General features: G+C 47.1%; 1 protein-coding gene across 1 annotated transcript in view; it reads right to left on the bottom strand.

The window, feature by feature from the left end:
• Positions 1 to 14,706, bottom strand: part of ADAM12 (ADAM metallopeptidase domain 12) — a 394,288-nt gene that overhangs the window by 27,270 nt on the left and 352,312 nt on the right. Inside the window, exons 17-21 of the mRNA XM_070363357.1 lie at positions 13,754 to 13,831; positions 10,947 to 11,055; positions 7,054 to 7,189; positions 6,346 to 6,454; positions 3,977 to 4,156 (exon numbers count right to left, since the gene is read on the bottom strand). Of these exons, the coding sequence (XP_070219458.1) occupies positions 3,977 to 4,156; positions 6,346 to 6,454; positions 7,054 to 7,189; positions 10,947 to 11,055; positions 13,754 to 13,831 (612 nt within the window). The remainder of the gene's footprint in view (positions 1 to 3,976; positions 4,157 to 6,345; positions 6,455 to 7,053; positions 7,190 to 10,946; positions 11,056 to 13,753; positions 13,832 to 14,706) is intronic.

The raw sequence follows: 14,706 nt of genomic DNA, 5'->3' as shown, positions 1-14,706 counted from the left end.
AAAAAAAAAAAAAGCCCAGCGTAAATAAAACTGAAAGGCAAATGAGGGAGATGTCTACCGTAAATTACTGGAAATGGGTAAGGATTCTTAACCTATTAAGAGAATGAACTCGAACGAATAAGGAAGAAAAACTCTCAAACAGAGAAAGATAGGCAAAGCATGGGAACAGACAACTCACAGAACAAATACAGTTAATAGCAGCTGTGTGCTGGAGCCAGCTGCTACCAGCACATATCGGCTGATTCTCTGCTCTTGATTCAGAGACATCACTCCAATAACCTGAAATTGATCATGGTGGAGTTTTTACAGCAGAGAAATCACCTACAAATCAAGGCTTTTTTTTTTTTTTTTTGACAGTCAATTTACCAGCACACTTTGTTAATAGATATACAAAAAGCAGTTCAAGTGTACCAGCAGTCAAAGAAATGCAGAGAGAAATGAGGTCTGGGTGAGATGAAATAAGCACATTTCACCCTATTCCTCCTGCAAATTACAACATAAAAGTCTGGAGAAAGTCCATAAAGCAACCGACAGACACTCTGAAAGATGGAGAAAAGTAAATGGACTGGCTAGGGATCTCAGAGGGCTTCCTAGGTGGCTCAGTGATAAAGAAGCTGCCTGCCAATGCAGGAGACACAGGAGACGCAGGTTTGATCCCTGGGTCTGGAAGATCTCCTGGAGCAGGAGCATGGCAACCCACTCCAATATTCTTGTCTGGAGAATCCCATGGACAGAGGAGCCTGGTGGGCTACAGTCAGACACGACTTAGTGACTAAACAACAACAGGGACCTCAGAACTCGAGGAACTGCCCAGTAGCGAGTCCTTGTTTTTTTCTGTTTTCCCCTTCTTTATATCTTGGCCTGGGCTCTGGGGAGGTGCCCCCCTCCTAATCTGAAAATGCCAATAGCATCAGACTGAAAAAAAGAAAATATAAAAAAAAAGGCCTGAGGAGAGCCTATCTTTAGCTAAAAGAACAGGAGCAGCATGAGCCAGTAAGAGATACATTGTGGCCATACCTGACCTAATTCTGCCTCCAGGTGAGACTAGAAAAAAGCCATGCCCTGCTGTCCCCACTGGGTACCACATCCTGGACATGGCCCAGCCCTGTTACCCATCCCTCCCTACAGTAACAGGCCTCATCTCTTCCCTGGAACAAAGCCTGTGGATGGAACTTCCCAGTGGATTTCTTATCACCACAAAGACCAGAAGGAAGCAGGGCAACATTTTGCACATCTTGAAAGAAGAAAACAGTCAACCCAGAATTCTATATCCATGGAAAGTATTTTTCAGTAATGAAAGCGAAACAGACATGTCCAGAGGAAGGAAAACTAAGAATTTTTCACCAGCAGACCTGCTTTAACGGAATAAAAGAAGTCTTTTCAGATAGGAAGGAAATGATAACAGAAAGAAACCTGGGGCATCAGAAGTGAAGAAAGAACAGGAGGAGGGATGGTATGAGTAGGTCCTGTAAACCATTCTCCTTAAGTTTAAAAAACGATGCTTGGTGGTTAAAAGCAAAAATGACATCTAAAGAGGTCTCACTACGTTAAGGTAACACTGAAGGCATCCACATCACAGAGGGAGAGGAATAAAGGGGCGGAAAAGATGGTGAAGCTCTACCTTCCACTTGAAGTGATAAAATATTGATACTAGTAGACTGTGATACATTATGTACATACAATGTAATCTTTAGAGCAGCAGTTTTCAGTTAGGGGTGATTGTGTCTCCTAGGAGACCTCTGGCCATGTTTAGAGGCATGATTACACACACTACTGCCATCTACAGTTGGTAGAAACCAAGATGCTGCTAAACATTCTATGATACACGGGACAGTCCGATGCAACACAGAGTCATCCAGCCCAAAATGTCAACGATGCTGAGGCTGAGAAACTCTGCCCTAAGGCAGCCAGACAAAAAAGTACAGACAGACATATTTAATAAACACTATAGATGAATCAATATGGAGTAGTGAAAAACTTTTAACAAGCCCACAGGAAGTCAGGAAAGAGGAGCATGATAAAAACATTAAAAAGATAGGCTTCAACTCTATTAATAATTTATATTAAAAGTAAATGGTCTGTATACACCAGTGAAAAGCCAGTGACAGAACGGATGAAAAATACATGCCTCAACTATATGCTGTTTCTCGGAAACTCATTTCAAGTGAAATGACATAAGTAAAAGTAAAAAGATGGAAAGACACATTCCTTGCAAACCCCAGTCAAAAAAAAACCCAAAAAAACTGGGCGAATGTATTAATGTAAGATAAAACATTTTAGGACAAAGTCACCAGAGCCAAAGAAGGACATCTGTTGTTGTTGTTTAGCTGCTAGGTCACGTCCAACTCTTTTGCGACCCCACGGACTGTAGCCCGCCAGGCTCCTCTGTGCATGGGATTCTCCAGGCAAGAATACTGGAGTGGGCTGCCATGCCCTTCTCCAGGGGATCTTCCTAATTCAGGGATTGAACCCAGGTCTCCTGCATCTCCTGCGCTACCAGGGAAGCCCAAAATGAAGGATGTTACATAATAATGAAAGGATCAATTCACCAAGAAGACACTGCAGTCCAGATTGTTTTGTACCACAAACAACAGAGCTTCAAAACACATGAAGTAAAAACTGATGGCTGAAAAGAGACGCGTGTATAGCTGGAAACTTCAGCATCCCTTTCAGTAATCTATAGAACTACTAGATGTAAAAAGCTATTTTATGTATCAAATGGGCAAAGCTTTGAAATATTAATACTTAATACCAGCAAAGTCACGGTGAGACAGACGCTCTGTACTAGTACGGGAACATAAGTGCAGGTTAGTCTTGAAAAATATTTATATATATTCAGAGGCTTAAAATGGTTATACCATTTTCCTTACCAGTGATTATATCTTTGTACTTTGCATTTGGTTTTTACTTTTGTCCCCACCTCAAGTTTCCTGTCATACAAACAGAAACCGTTACTTCCAACAGCATAAAAATGAGACCGTACACATAAAGTGTGTTATATACTCTTGTAACTGCTGTACAGAAACTAAATCAGTGGTAGAGATTTTTGTAAATAATTTTTGAAGGTGGAAAATGTTAAGAAAGGATGCCCATTACCATTCCTATCTCCCAATGAGTCAGCTCTGTGCATCAGGGGGCCAAAGTATCAGGTATCTTATTGTATTTATTGTAAATATCTGTTTTATTGGCCAAGCTAAATTATTCACAGTGCCACCTGTCACTCTCCAAAATGTCGTAGTACATAGATCAAGGGTCCCCAGCCTCTGGGATCTAATGCCTGATGATCTGAGGTGAAGGTGATATGATAATAATAGAAATAAAGTGCACAATAAGTGTAATGAGCTTGAATCATTTGGAAACCGTCCTCCCCACCCCTCAGCCATGGAAAAGCTGTCTTCCATGAAACCAGACCCTGGTGTCAAAAAGCTTGGGGACTGTTGGTATAGATGACAAGCTGAATGGGCACCCTCGCTATTCTGAATAGAAGAGATAAAAATATTCCTAAGAGGTCGTTCCCGGCAGTCCAGTGGTTAAGAATCCACCTGCCGACGCAGGGGACAAAGGTGTGATCCCTGGTCCGAGAAGATTCCGCATGCCTTAGAGCAACTAAGCCTGTGGTTACAACTACTGAGCCCATGCCCTGGGGCCCATGCTCTGCAATAAGAGAAGCCATCACAGCGAGAAGCCCGCACACTGCAAATAGAGAAAGCCCACGTGTAGCAACGAAGACCTAGTACAACCAAAAATAAACTAAAAAATATCCCTCAGAATAGCTAAACTATACTGCACCACAGCTATGCACCCAACACTGTACTAAATGCTTTCCGTGGATGGTCTCATTTCCCCATCTCAGGAGCTGAATTAACTGTTTTATATAGGCGCTGAGAACTTAAGCAACTTGTCCAAGTTCAGATGCTGGCAAGTAGCGGGGTCCGGATTCCAAGCACCTCCATCAGGTTCAGAGCTGCGGGCGTACCTGGGCCTGCCTGAGTGCAGGGTTGGCCGGCAGGGGTCTGGCAGGGACGCAGGGCACACGAGGAGCCTGGTGCAGGGGTGGGAGCCCTCGCTGTGGGGAACTCGGCCAAGGGGCGTCGGGGGCTTTGAGGGGTCTGCTGATGTCCACGTGCTGACATGGCAGCACTCTCCGGGTGTTGTCCTGTGGGGTCAGAGCAAAGAGCCACAATGTGATCATTACAGGGTATCCCTGGAGGACATGCAGTGCTAACGCCTCTGCTAAAGCTGCGGCAGGGAAGGGGCTCGAGGAAGGGAGAGAAATCAAGGAGTTACAGGAAAGGGAATCTATTATCATTTATGTAAATGTCAGAATTCTAACAGAAGCACCCTTCTCCACCCCCAAATCTGAACCCATGGGGATTGGCTTTTTTCTTAGGTTTTAATTTCTTTCTTGAGCATAGTCGCTTTTCAATGTTGTGTTCGTTTCTACTGTACAGCAAGGTGAACCAGCTATACATATACCTATATCCACCCCCCGCCCCGCTTTTTCTTTTTAATTTCCTTCCCATTTAGCTCTGGGATCAATTTCTGTTTGAATTTTTAAAAATTGGATTAATTAATTAGCAGGTAGGTGCAAGGCACCTCAGCAAGTGCCGCCACGTGTAAAGACACAAACCAGAAATTCAGGAAATTCCGAAGGACTTGTGAAAATTAGATGCAGTTCAATGTACACAAGGCTCGATGAGAACCAAGGAAGGAGGAGCATGGGGGATTCTGGAAGCCAAGGGTGGAGGCTGGGGCTGGGTCCAGAGGAACACTGCCCACATGGCCTTGTTTTTAGTGACAGATGAGACTGGAAGCAGCGTGAGCCTCACACACCCTGCCCCTCCCTGCCTACCTCTTTTATTCCTTTCCCTCTAAAAACAGCTTTACTGAGGTTTAATTGACTGTTAGTTTCAGTCAATATTTAAAATGTACATTTGGTAAATTCTGATAGAGGTTCACACCCATGAAACCATCACAAGAGAAACAATGAACATACCCATCGCCGTCATCAGCTATGTCTCATTTTCACTAGAGCTTTGACTTGTGAAGTCCTTCCCTTTCCTTTTCCCAGCAGCTACTGATACAACTTTGGTCATTATAAATTGGTTTGCATTTTCTAGAATTTTATAAAAATGGCATCATTGGTATGGTCTGGCTTCTTTCACTCGGCATGATTATTTTGAGATGTACCCAAGATATCCTGTGTATCAATAGTTCATTTTGTCTTATTCTGAATGGCATGTGTGTATTCTGTGTAAATATAACAGAATGTGCTTACCCTTCTACCTGCTGATGGGTATTTGGGTCATTTCTGGTTTCTGGTCCTTCAAAATAAAGCTGCATCTTTGACTCTCACAAATAAAGCTGTTTTCTCCTCATGTCCATGGTTGGGTGTGGAAAGTGGCAATGCTTATTAGGAATGGCTTCTCTTTGGAACCCAACTCTATACTTTTTGGATTGAGGGAGATAAAATAGATTTTCTTTTCTTTTTTTTTTTTGCCTACTGAATGCCTGATAATGGTTTGAAAAATCATTTGTCATTTATTGACACAAACACTTTCCTGCTACAATCTGGACTCTTGTTGAATGAGTTCAATACTCAGGAATTCTTGTAGATATATCAGAAACACTTGGTGGGGAAACAAAATGCCAGAGTGAAGGCTAGTCAGCATTCACCAGGGCAGTAGGAAAGTTAAGAGACAGCAGGGAGCGGGAGGCCCTTTAAGGATCCAGCTCTCTGAAGCTGTGGGCTGGACAGAGCTTCCACAGTTCGTGGTTGGAGCAAAATGGGCCCAACCAAGGGCTCAGGGTAATGCTTAGAAATACCTTGGGAGTAGCTCTTAGAAATACCCTCATTGTGACTATTAGAGATATCCTGGGAGTAACTCTTAGACGTACCCTCAGTGTGACCCTTAGACGTACCCTCAGTGTGACCCTTTGACATACCCTCACTGTGACCCTTAGAAATACCCTGGGAGTAGCAGGGAGCCACAGAAGCCCCCCTCCCCAGTCCATGGCACCCTCGCACCACAGCAGGGGTCCAGCGTCAGGACCCGGCCTGAGGGCAGGCCCAGTCCCCTCCCCTCCCCCATGGAGTCCGGCCGCCTGGGTGAAGGCAGGGTGGTGACCAAGACCACGTCCCTCCCGGGATGTGGGCTCAGTGGAATCCGGCACCCTGAGCCTCTCCCAGCCCCAGCCGTCGCCTCGGGGAGCCTCTGTCATCCAGAGCGGGCTGACCCAGCGCTTTTCAGGAAGAGTCTCCGGGTCGAGTCCCGCTCAATCTCTTGTTGAAACACCCGCGTCCTCATGGCTCACTCACTCACCTCTCGTCTGTTGGAAACTCACCTTAGGTGTGCTGGAAGGTGGCGGCTTCCTCGTCGGGCCTTTGCTGAGGTGGGTGAGGTGGGCCTGGCCGGGCTGGGAGCCCCTGGGGGGCCGGGGAGGGCGCACGCACCTGCAAGTCAACCCCAGACACGCTCCGTGGGGGGCGCCGCACCCTCTGCGCAGCTCCACTTTCCCCGTTTGTCACAGAAACGCTCAAAACACAGCTCACTTCTTTTAACTCAGTGTGTTAACCATGCAAGAGAAAAGGTTTAATCTCTTACAGGACTAAAATATGAATACTGAGTTCTTTCCCCCAGAGCCATTATGCTGTTAAACTAAAGTTCTTGCAATGCATAGGAACACGACTTTGTGACACCTGGGAGACTTTTTGCATAAAGCTGGCATTTTAGCAACATCTTGGAATATATTTGGATCAAAAGCTACCCCAGCTGATAAAGATGTTTTAATATCCCATGTCTTATGAAAATTACCAAGGTTAGGGTGGGGAAAAACACACCAGTGGAATTCATCAACACCCTGCTTATTTATGTAATAAGCAGCGAATAGTTTGAGGAGAAAGCAAAGCGGGCAGCCAGTCCGGCAGAAACGTTAAAACACCAGACCAACAGAAAATCTGACCCCTTCTTTGCTAAGGAAACACAATGATAAGCAGTTGGTCGTCTTCTTTCAAATGCCATTTCTTGAAAAAATGACCCCGACCCAGGGTACCTTAGCTTTTCGATGGTGTTTTTTTTATCTGTAAACAGCAGTCGTATCAACGTCTTCCTTTTGAGGTAAACCACACATCCAGCAGCAAGAAGACAGAGGATGGTGACCAGAATTCCTATCGTTAAACCCTGGTTATCTGAAACAAAGCACGTTCGACTCAGAGAACGAGGCAGTTACAGTGAAATATGGGGAGTATGAAATTGTGACATTTACGGCAAAATGAACTTGGAAGGAAAGACCAGAAATGCAGTGAGTAAATCCTTGAATGGTGTAAGGATAAATTAGCTTTACTTCAAAGGTCGTGCTTGAGGTACAATCTGCCTCGCCATCATTCATTGCTGACAAATCTGGAACTTGCTAAAGGGGAATATAACCTGGCAGTTGGGACCACAGGTCTGGCCACATGGGCCCCCCGAGCGTGCCAACGGCAGGGGAACGGCGGTCAGAGAAAGTAACAGGGAGCTGTCACTGGCATCCCATCAGAACCAAAGTGAAGTGAAGTCAAAGTGCTAGTTGCTCAGTCGTGTCTGACTCTTGCGACCCCAAGGGACTGTAGCCCGCCAGGCTCCTCTGTCCATGGAATTCTCCAGGCATGAATACTGGAGTGGGTAACCATTTCCTTCTCCAGGGGATGTTCCCAACCTAGGGATCAAATCTGGGTCTCCTGCATTGCAGTCGGATTTTTTTTTTTTTTTAACCATTAGATCCACCAGTGGCCCCCAAATTGAAGTCTTCCCAGCCCCAGTGACACTCCTTCAGTCTCTTTCCTTCTCTCATTCTTGGGGGTTGGAATCTGTTTTACTTTTGTTTTTTCAATTTTTTTAGACCAAGATCTTACTTCTGGCTATCGTCAAATTGGAAGGTGAAAAAGAAAACTCTGTTTAAATGAAACACCCTTGGATTTTGTTTTGTTGTGTTAGGGATTTAAAACACAGCCTGTGGGGGGCAAACCCCCATCTCTTGGAGGATGCTGTTTACATTCTCGAAGGAAGGATCCCCTTTTCTGTGACTTGATTCCATTTTGTTTAGTACAGAGACTCTAAGATTCCTCAAGGATGCAGAAAGGAAGGGAAAATCGAGCTATCGAGTTGGTTTGACTGCAGCTGCGGCCAAGGGCTGTCTGTGGAGGGCTCTGGGTGCCAGGAGTCGGGGGTTCACCAGGGCTGTGGGTTCCTTGGGAGTGCAGATCTCAGTTCACCGGTCTGTTCTCCCACCGGCTGCCAGGGTCTGTGTCACTTGGTAGGTGCCCCACAGTCCTTCTGGGCTGCTGCTGATGGCCGTGGTGGCAGCTTCTGTCACCCAGGCTGTCCTACCTCTGACCGGGATGTTTGGCTGGTTGGGAACCAGAGAAGCCGCTCCCACCCCAGGGGAGAAAGACTTCACACCCTGGTTCTGGACTTTGTCTTCAACTGACAGGTCCTACCAAGGATGTGTCTAAGGAAGACAATCAATATAAGACTGTCTTGATTCACTTGTTCAGTGTTACTGGAAAAGCCTTGCTCTGGTTTCCCAGCTAACACGCACCTCTTTTGAGACTGAGCCGGCAGTCTAGGGGCCTCTGCTTAAGGTCCTATTATGTCTTAACACAGCTCATTAAAAAGGCTTCCCCGTCCTTCACCATCTCCCAGAGCTTGCTCAAACTCATGTCTATTGAGTTGGTGATGCCCTCCAACCATCTCATCCTCTGTCGTCCCCTTCTCCTCCTGCCTTCAATCTTTCCCAGCATGAGGGTCTTTTCCAATGAGTCAGCTCTTCGCATCAGGTGGCCAAAGTATTGGAGTATAGTTTCTAGTTTCCTCAAATCAAATCCCTACGTCTTCAACTGATCAGTTATTAAACACTGACAGGAGCAGCTGGCGCCTGGCAGATGCTGGAGAGATACTAGCTTCAGGGACTTCTGAGCCCCGGTCACGTGGGTGGCTGCATTGAAGAGTAAGACCCGTGGTGTGTGGCCTTCCCTGTGTAACCCTTGGCCGGCTTCTCAAGGCCCCTCTTTTGTAGGTGTTTTGGGGGGAAGAAATTAAACCTATTTTATGAAATGATGGCAACAGTGGATGAGTTTGGCTCTTCAGTTATTTTCATTTAAAAAATATTCTTACCCGGTACAATGAAGAGTTAATGACTCCGTGGGTTTGCCATGTTTTGGCAGCTCCCAACCCTGAGACCCACTGGGGCCCACACTAAAAAGACACTCAGAGCATGTGGCCTGTCTCCCACCATCCTCTCCAATTCCTTGAACATCTGGTTCACTTGAATGTGGATGGAACATTCACATTCTGATGTGGCAGGGTTTCTAATGCATTAAAAATGAAAACCCTGATGTTTTTGAACTCTTAATGGCCAATTTGAAAATTAAGTTGCAGCTGAGAGGCCAGCCATCAAGGCATGGATGGCAGTGAGGAACAGGGAGGCTGGGCCAGACCCAGCTTATTATCCCCTGGGATGGACATGCACTAAGAGATGAGACCTGGAGGCCCTTTGACTACCTGCTGCGGGGCCAGGCTGAGAGGGCAGGACCCTGGGCGCCCTTGGAAGCAGCATTGAGACTCGTCCCACCTTTCAGTACAGGGATGACCAGAAGTTCCCTTCCCTTCCTCACAACACGACACTGCCTTCTCTAGATGTGCCTGCTTGGAGGGGCTCTCCTACCTGGCCCTGCAGAGCAGTGTTGTGTCTGTTGTCATGGAAACACCAGCCAAGCCACAGATTCAACCCCACCCATCACTGCAGGACATACAACTTCCTCCGTCAGCCACTGACTGAGTGCCCCGGGGGCTCAGGTGGGCGCTAAGGTGGCAACACAAGTGTATTTGGGCAGTTCCTGCCCACCCTGCCCCTGACTCCCCAGCAGGGCTCATGGTGGGGTCTCTGCACCACTGGACTCGCTGCTTCCACTTCAAAGGGGGCGTCACCCTGGCTTGCCTCCTCACTGGCTGCCAATCTCTCAGAGAAGACGGCCCTGAGCTAGGAGACCACTTCTCATCTCTGGGGAGACAAGAACTGATGATCCCAGCACAGCGGCCCTTGGGGGTCTCTACGTGGGTAGACCTATGTCTCAATCTTAGCTGCGTGACTCTGTGAAAGTTATTTAACTTCTCTGAGCTTCAGGTCCTTTGTATGTAAAGAAAGAAGAAGAAGAATGCCCACTTTCATAAGGGTTCAATTAATGCCTGAAAAACGTGAAGCCTGGTGCCCGTAGGGAACAACAGCTCAGCAACGGTGACTGCTGGGCTGGGCCCAGTCCCTTTATGAAGAGAATGGCATCTTTCTAGTAAGAGCTTTAAAAGGCACTTGACTTCACAACTCTTGGCCTCAGTAAACAAGGCTGGCCTTGACCAAGCAGTTTGAACCTCTGACCACGAGGTGCACACTCACTTGGCAGTTTGTGGTAGAATGACCTTAACTGAGAAAATATCACAGGCTGAGTGTGTGCTCAGTCGCTCAGTCATGTTCGAATCTTTGCGACCCCATGGATGGTAGCCCGCTAGGCTCCTCTGTCCATGGGATTCTCCAGGCAAGAATACTGGAGTGGGTTGCCATTTCCTTCTCCAGCGGATCTTCCTGACCCAGGGATTGAACCTGCATCTCCTGCATTGGCAGGTGGATTCTTTATCACTAGCACCACCTGGGAACCTGGAAACCTCAGCCTCTGAGCAAAGCAGAGCGAGGAGTCTCTGCAAAGATCAGGGAAGGATGAGAGAGGGTCTGGAAACAGGGGCCTCGGCCTGTGTCAGGTCACCTGGACCTGTGGGGTCCCCACCGGGTTTCCAGCTGTGTACCCACCCAAGGGCTGGCGGGTCCTCTGTCCTGCCTGCAATGGTCCCCCGAGGGCCCGGCTTCCCGTGCCCCTCGGGAGCTCGGCCCACTCCCCGGGACACGCTGTCACCACTAACCTGCTTGCCGGACGGGGCCGCTGTCCGTGCTCCCTCCGAAGCCAAACCTGTCACAGAAGGGAGGTGCCCAGTGGGGCTCGCAATGGCAGTTCTTCCTGTTGTTGCACACCTTTTGGGCAGAGGGGGACAAAGACACCAAGAGGGAGGCAGGGTTAGGATGTGTCTACACCTGGGGCAGCGCCAAGTCTCTGAGCCCTAACTGAGCCCTATAGCGAAGCAAAGGCCCTGTGGTCAGTGCCCCCACCACATGGAGGCAGCCAGACTCTGGACACACCACTTCGAGGATCCACCCTGCACCCAGCACCACACCAGTCGAGAGCCTGAGGCTGCAAATATAACAGAATCTGCTGTTGTTACATCAGCAGCTGTTGAGAGAAAGATGGAGACCATCAGGGCTCACCGGCCCCCTCCCACCTCTTTTCTGTCTCAATTTCCAGGTGCCTTTTTTTGGTTCCAGGAAACCCTCCCAATCTGGCTGAGATGAGAAGACCTCTCAGTAGTGAGAAAGGGACCCTGCTACTGGGACATGAAATCCATGCCCTTGGGCATCAAGGGTCCGACAACCCCGGGCAACTTCAGACAGGGTGCTAGGGTAGGCTGGGTGACTCGGGGTCCCACAGCAGTCTGACGGCCAGCCCTCCTGCTCCCCCTGATGCCCACAAGGTACCGCCTCCCCAAAGTCTGCTCTGATTCCTTCAGCAGACACTCCGGAGGGCTGGTCCCAGCTCCTACCCCCCTGAGCAGTGAACTGTGTCCTGGTGAAATAAGAGGATGATGGCTCTGGTCCCAAGCGAAAGGGCTGCTCAAGAAGGTGGGAGGGGCGGCTTTGCTCTTGGTGGGCCCTGAGGCTCCACAGAGGGGCCAATGCTTGCTCACCCTGTGATCCAGGGTGACTGATGCCACCTGTGATGACATTCTACTTGTTGCTGGTATGTATTATGGTATATGGATCTGACTGAACTACTACAGGAACCAATGGAAAATGATTATGAAAACAAGAGGGAATCCTTTCTAGAAAGACAATGAGACTGAATGCTTTGGGAATGCTGTATGACAGGTAAGGCCCTAAAAAGGACTTTGGACAAATTTGGAATGAGAAGGACAACTGAAAAACGATCGGGAAAAGCTGCAAAATAAAGGATTCCTCATTCAGGTTGCTCGTGAGTGTTGCAGTTTCCCTTGGACTTAGAAAAGCAAACGGCACATCGGGGATGGCGTGCTTTGCGTGGTTCTGTGTAAGGAAGTCAGGGCTGAGCTCCCATCCTGCAGGCTTCAGCTCCACGTCAAAATACTGCTGGATGGGGCCAAACCCACGCTTTCATGTTTTTAAGGCACATTAAATGTTGGGGTGTATATCTCATTTGTGATGTTTCCCAGGTTGTGATGAGTCAACCACAGTCAACATCGACAAACCCAGATGCTTCCAACAAGAAGGCCAACAGTCAGGAAAGCCCGTGATAAGTGAGAAAGTACGTTTCTATGAAGCTCACATGAAGCAGAATGAACTGTCACGAGCACCGCCCAGGCTGCCTGGAGTCTGAGTGTCCTGCCGTTTCCCCAGAGACCCTGCGGCTGGGGCACCACCCCTGGGATTCAGGCACTATCTCCTGCTGTGAACCACAGTCAGGGGCCCTCTGGACGGCTTGTGGCAGAGAGATTATAGCCCCGACAACTGCCCCCCCACCCCAGAGGGGCTGCTGGTGAGCCTGGCCTTGCTAAGGAAAGGGTTGGGGTCTAGCTGTTACTTGTTCCCAAGTCATGGCAGCTGCTCAGCCCCCAGGCAATGCGGGCCTTTCCTCTCCACTGTGTGGATGGGATGCCAGGGATGCTGGAGGGTCAGGAGTCCAGGCTCCCTGATCCAGCATTGCTGCTAACTGGCCACCTAACCTTGGACGTGTCACTACCCCCACGTGGGTCTGGACTCCATCATCAGTCAGATAATGAGGCTGCACTAGATCATTCCTTCCAGCCATCAGGAAGAAGTCTATGATCCAATGAAGACATGGGAAGACTGCGTTTTATGCTGACAGTCAGCTACGCTCACCACCAACAAACCCATCTGAGGTGACACTGCAATCCCTCATGGTTACAGCACAAAAGTAATCTTATGCAAACCTCCATAATTCTGTGTTAGAATCATCGGCAAGTGTCTGCAAGTTTTAAAAATAGAATTTGAAGCACCATTTCTGCAGAAAAGGCTTCAGAAAAACAAATGAACCATTGGCATAGCTAATCAAGATTAATATGATTCCATTGGAAATAATTAAGCCCATCAGGAAAAATAAATTAGGTTTTGAACAATTAGAATCCTCCCCTCCCCCAAATCCTCTGAACTAAAACAACAGCCTTCTTTAGTTGAAACCCACTGTATGTGATTTCAAGAGCATGTGGTCAGTATGTGCTGTCTTCTTTGTTTTAATTGCTTTTGGAAATATTTCAGTTCAGACACATATTCTGAATCTTGGTTGTGACAGAGACAGCTCCGTTTGAAACGTTAATGAAAAGCTCTTCATGAAGGAAGGTTAGTGTTAAAATTACTTTGAAGATGACAAAGTCCTTTCAAAAAAATCCAGAACGTCAATTTAAAAGATAATTACCGCTCAATCTGATTTTCTTTGTTAAATAAAATCCCATTTCTTATGCCATGTAAAGGTCAAAGAAAATGAATGTCTTCAGAAGAAAATAATACTGAGGAGACAGTGCTATGTTTTTACAAAGTGATGGATGGCGGAAATCCTTTACAAAGGAATGATTTAGTGCTGAGCTTAATTATGGGCTGGCTACATGAAGGCAGTTCACCTACTTACCCCCCTGCCGTGGCACTGCACTGCACACTCATGCACACCAAAGACACTGACGTTCTGACACCGACGATTCAGGCAGATCTGGAGAAGGAGGGAGGCATAGTAAATATCCATGTCCATCTACAAACACACACACATGCATCTGTGTATTAAAGAACAGAGGAATGGATAAGGAAGATGTGGTACATATACACAATGGAATACTACTCAGCCACGAAAAAGAATGAAATAATGCCATTTGCAGCAGCAAGGATGGAGCTAGAAATTGTCACACTGAGTGAAGTCAGACAGGGAAAGACATATATCATGCAATATCACTTATATGTGGAAACTAAAGAAAAAGGTAAAGATGACTTTACCTACCAGAAAGAAATAAGAGTCACAGATATGTAGAAAACAAGCTTATGGTTACCAGCGGGTAAGGGTGGGGGAGTGATAATTGGGACATTGGGTTTGACATTACACACTATGATGTATACAATAAATAACAATAAGGACCTACTATATATACATATATAGCCCAGGGAACTCTACTCAGTACTCTGTCATGACCTACATGGGAAAAGAATCTAAAAAAGGGTGGATCTATGTATATGTGTAACTGATTCATTTTGCTATACATCTGAAACTAACACAACTTTGGAAATCAACCGTACTCCAATACAAATTAAAAAAACAAAAAACAAAAGCAAAGAAAAACTCCAGGAAGACCATCTTTCAGTTAACGCACATGGCAGAGTGGTGCTCTCTGCATAGATTGGGCATAGGTTCTGATGTCCACCTCCAAATTCAGCCCGTTCCAAGACTCACATCAGTGTGCACATCATGGGAGTCTTCTATCTTCATGGCAGGTTATATGGTTTTGGGCAACTCTGAAATTACGTTAACTGATTTCCTCATGACTTTTGTTTGGAGCTTGCAACAAAATCTACATATCGCAGCATTTTTGCCCTCAT

The sequence above is a fragment of the Bos mutus genome, chromosome 26 (genome assembly GCF_027580195.1).
Source record: "Bos mutus isolate GX-2022 chromosome 26, NWIPB_WYAK_1.1, whole genome shotgun sequence".
In the NCBI taxonomy this organism is placed as follows: Eukaryota; Metazoa; Chordata; class Mammalia; order Artiodactyla; family Bovidae; genus Bos; species Bos mutus.
This window is presented reverse-complemented; position numbering and strand designations above follow the sequence as displayed.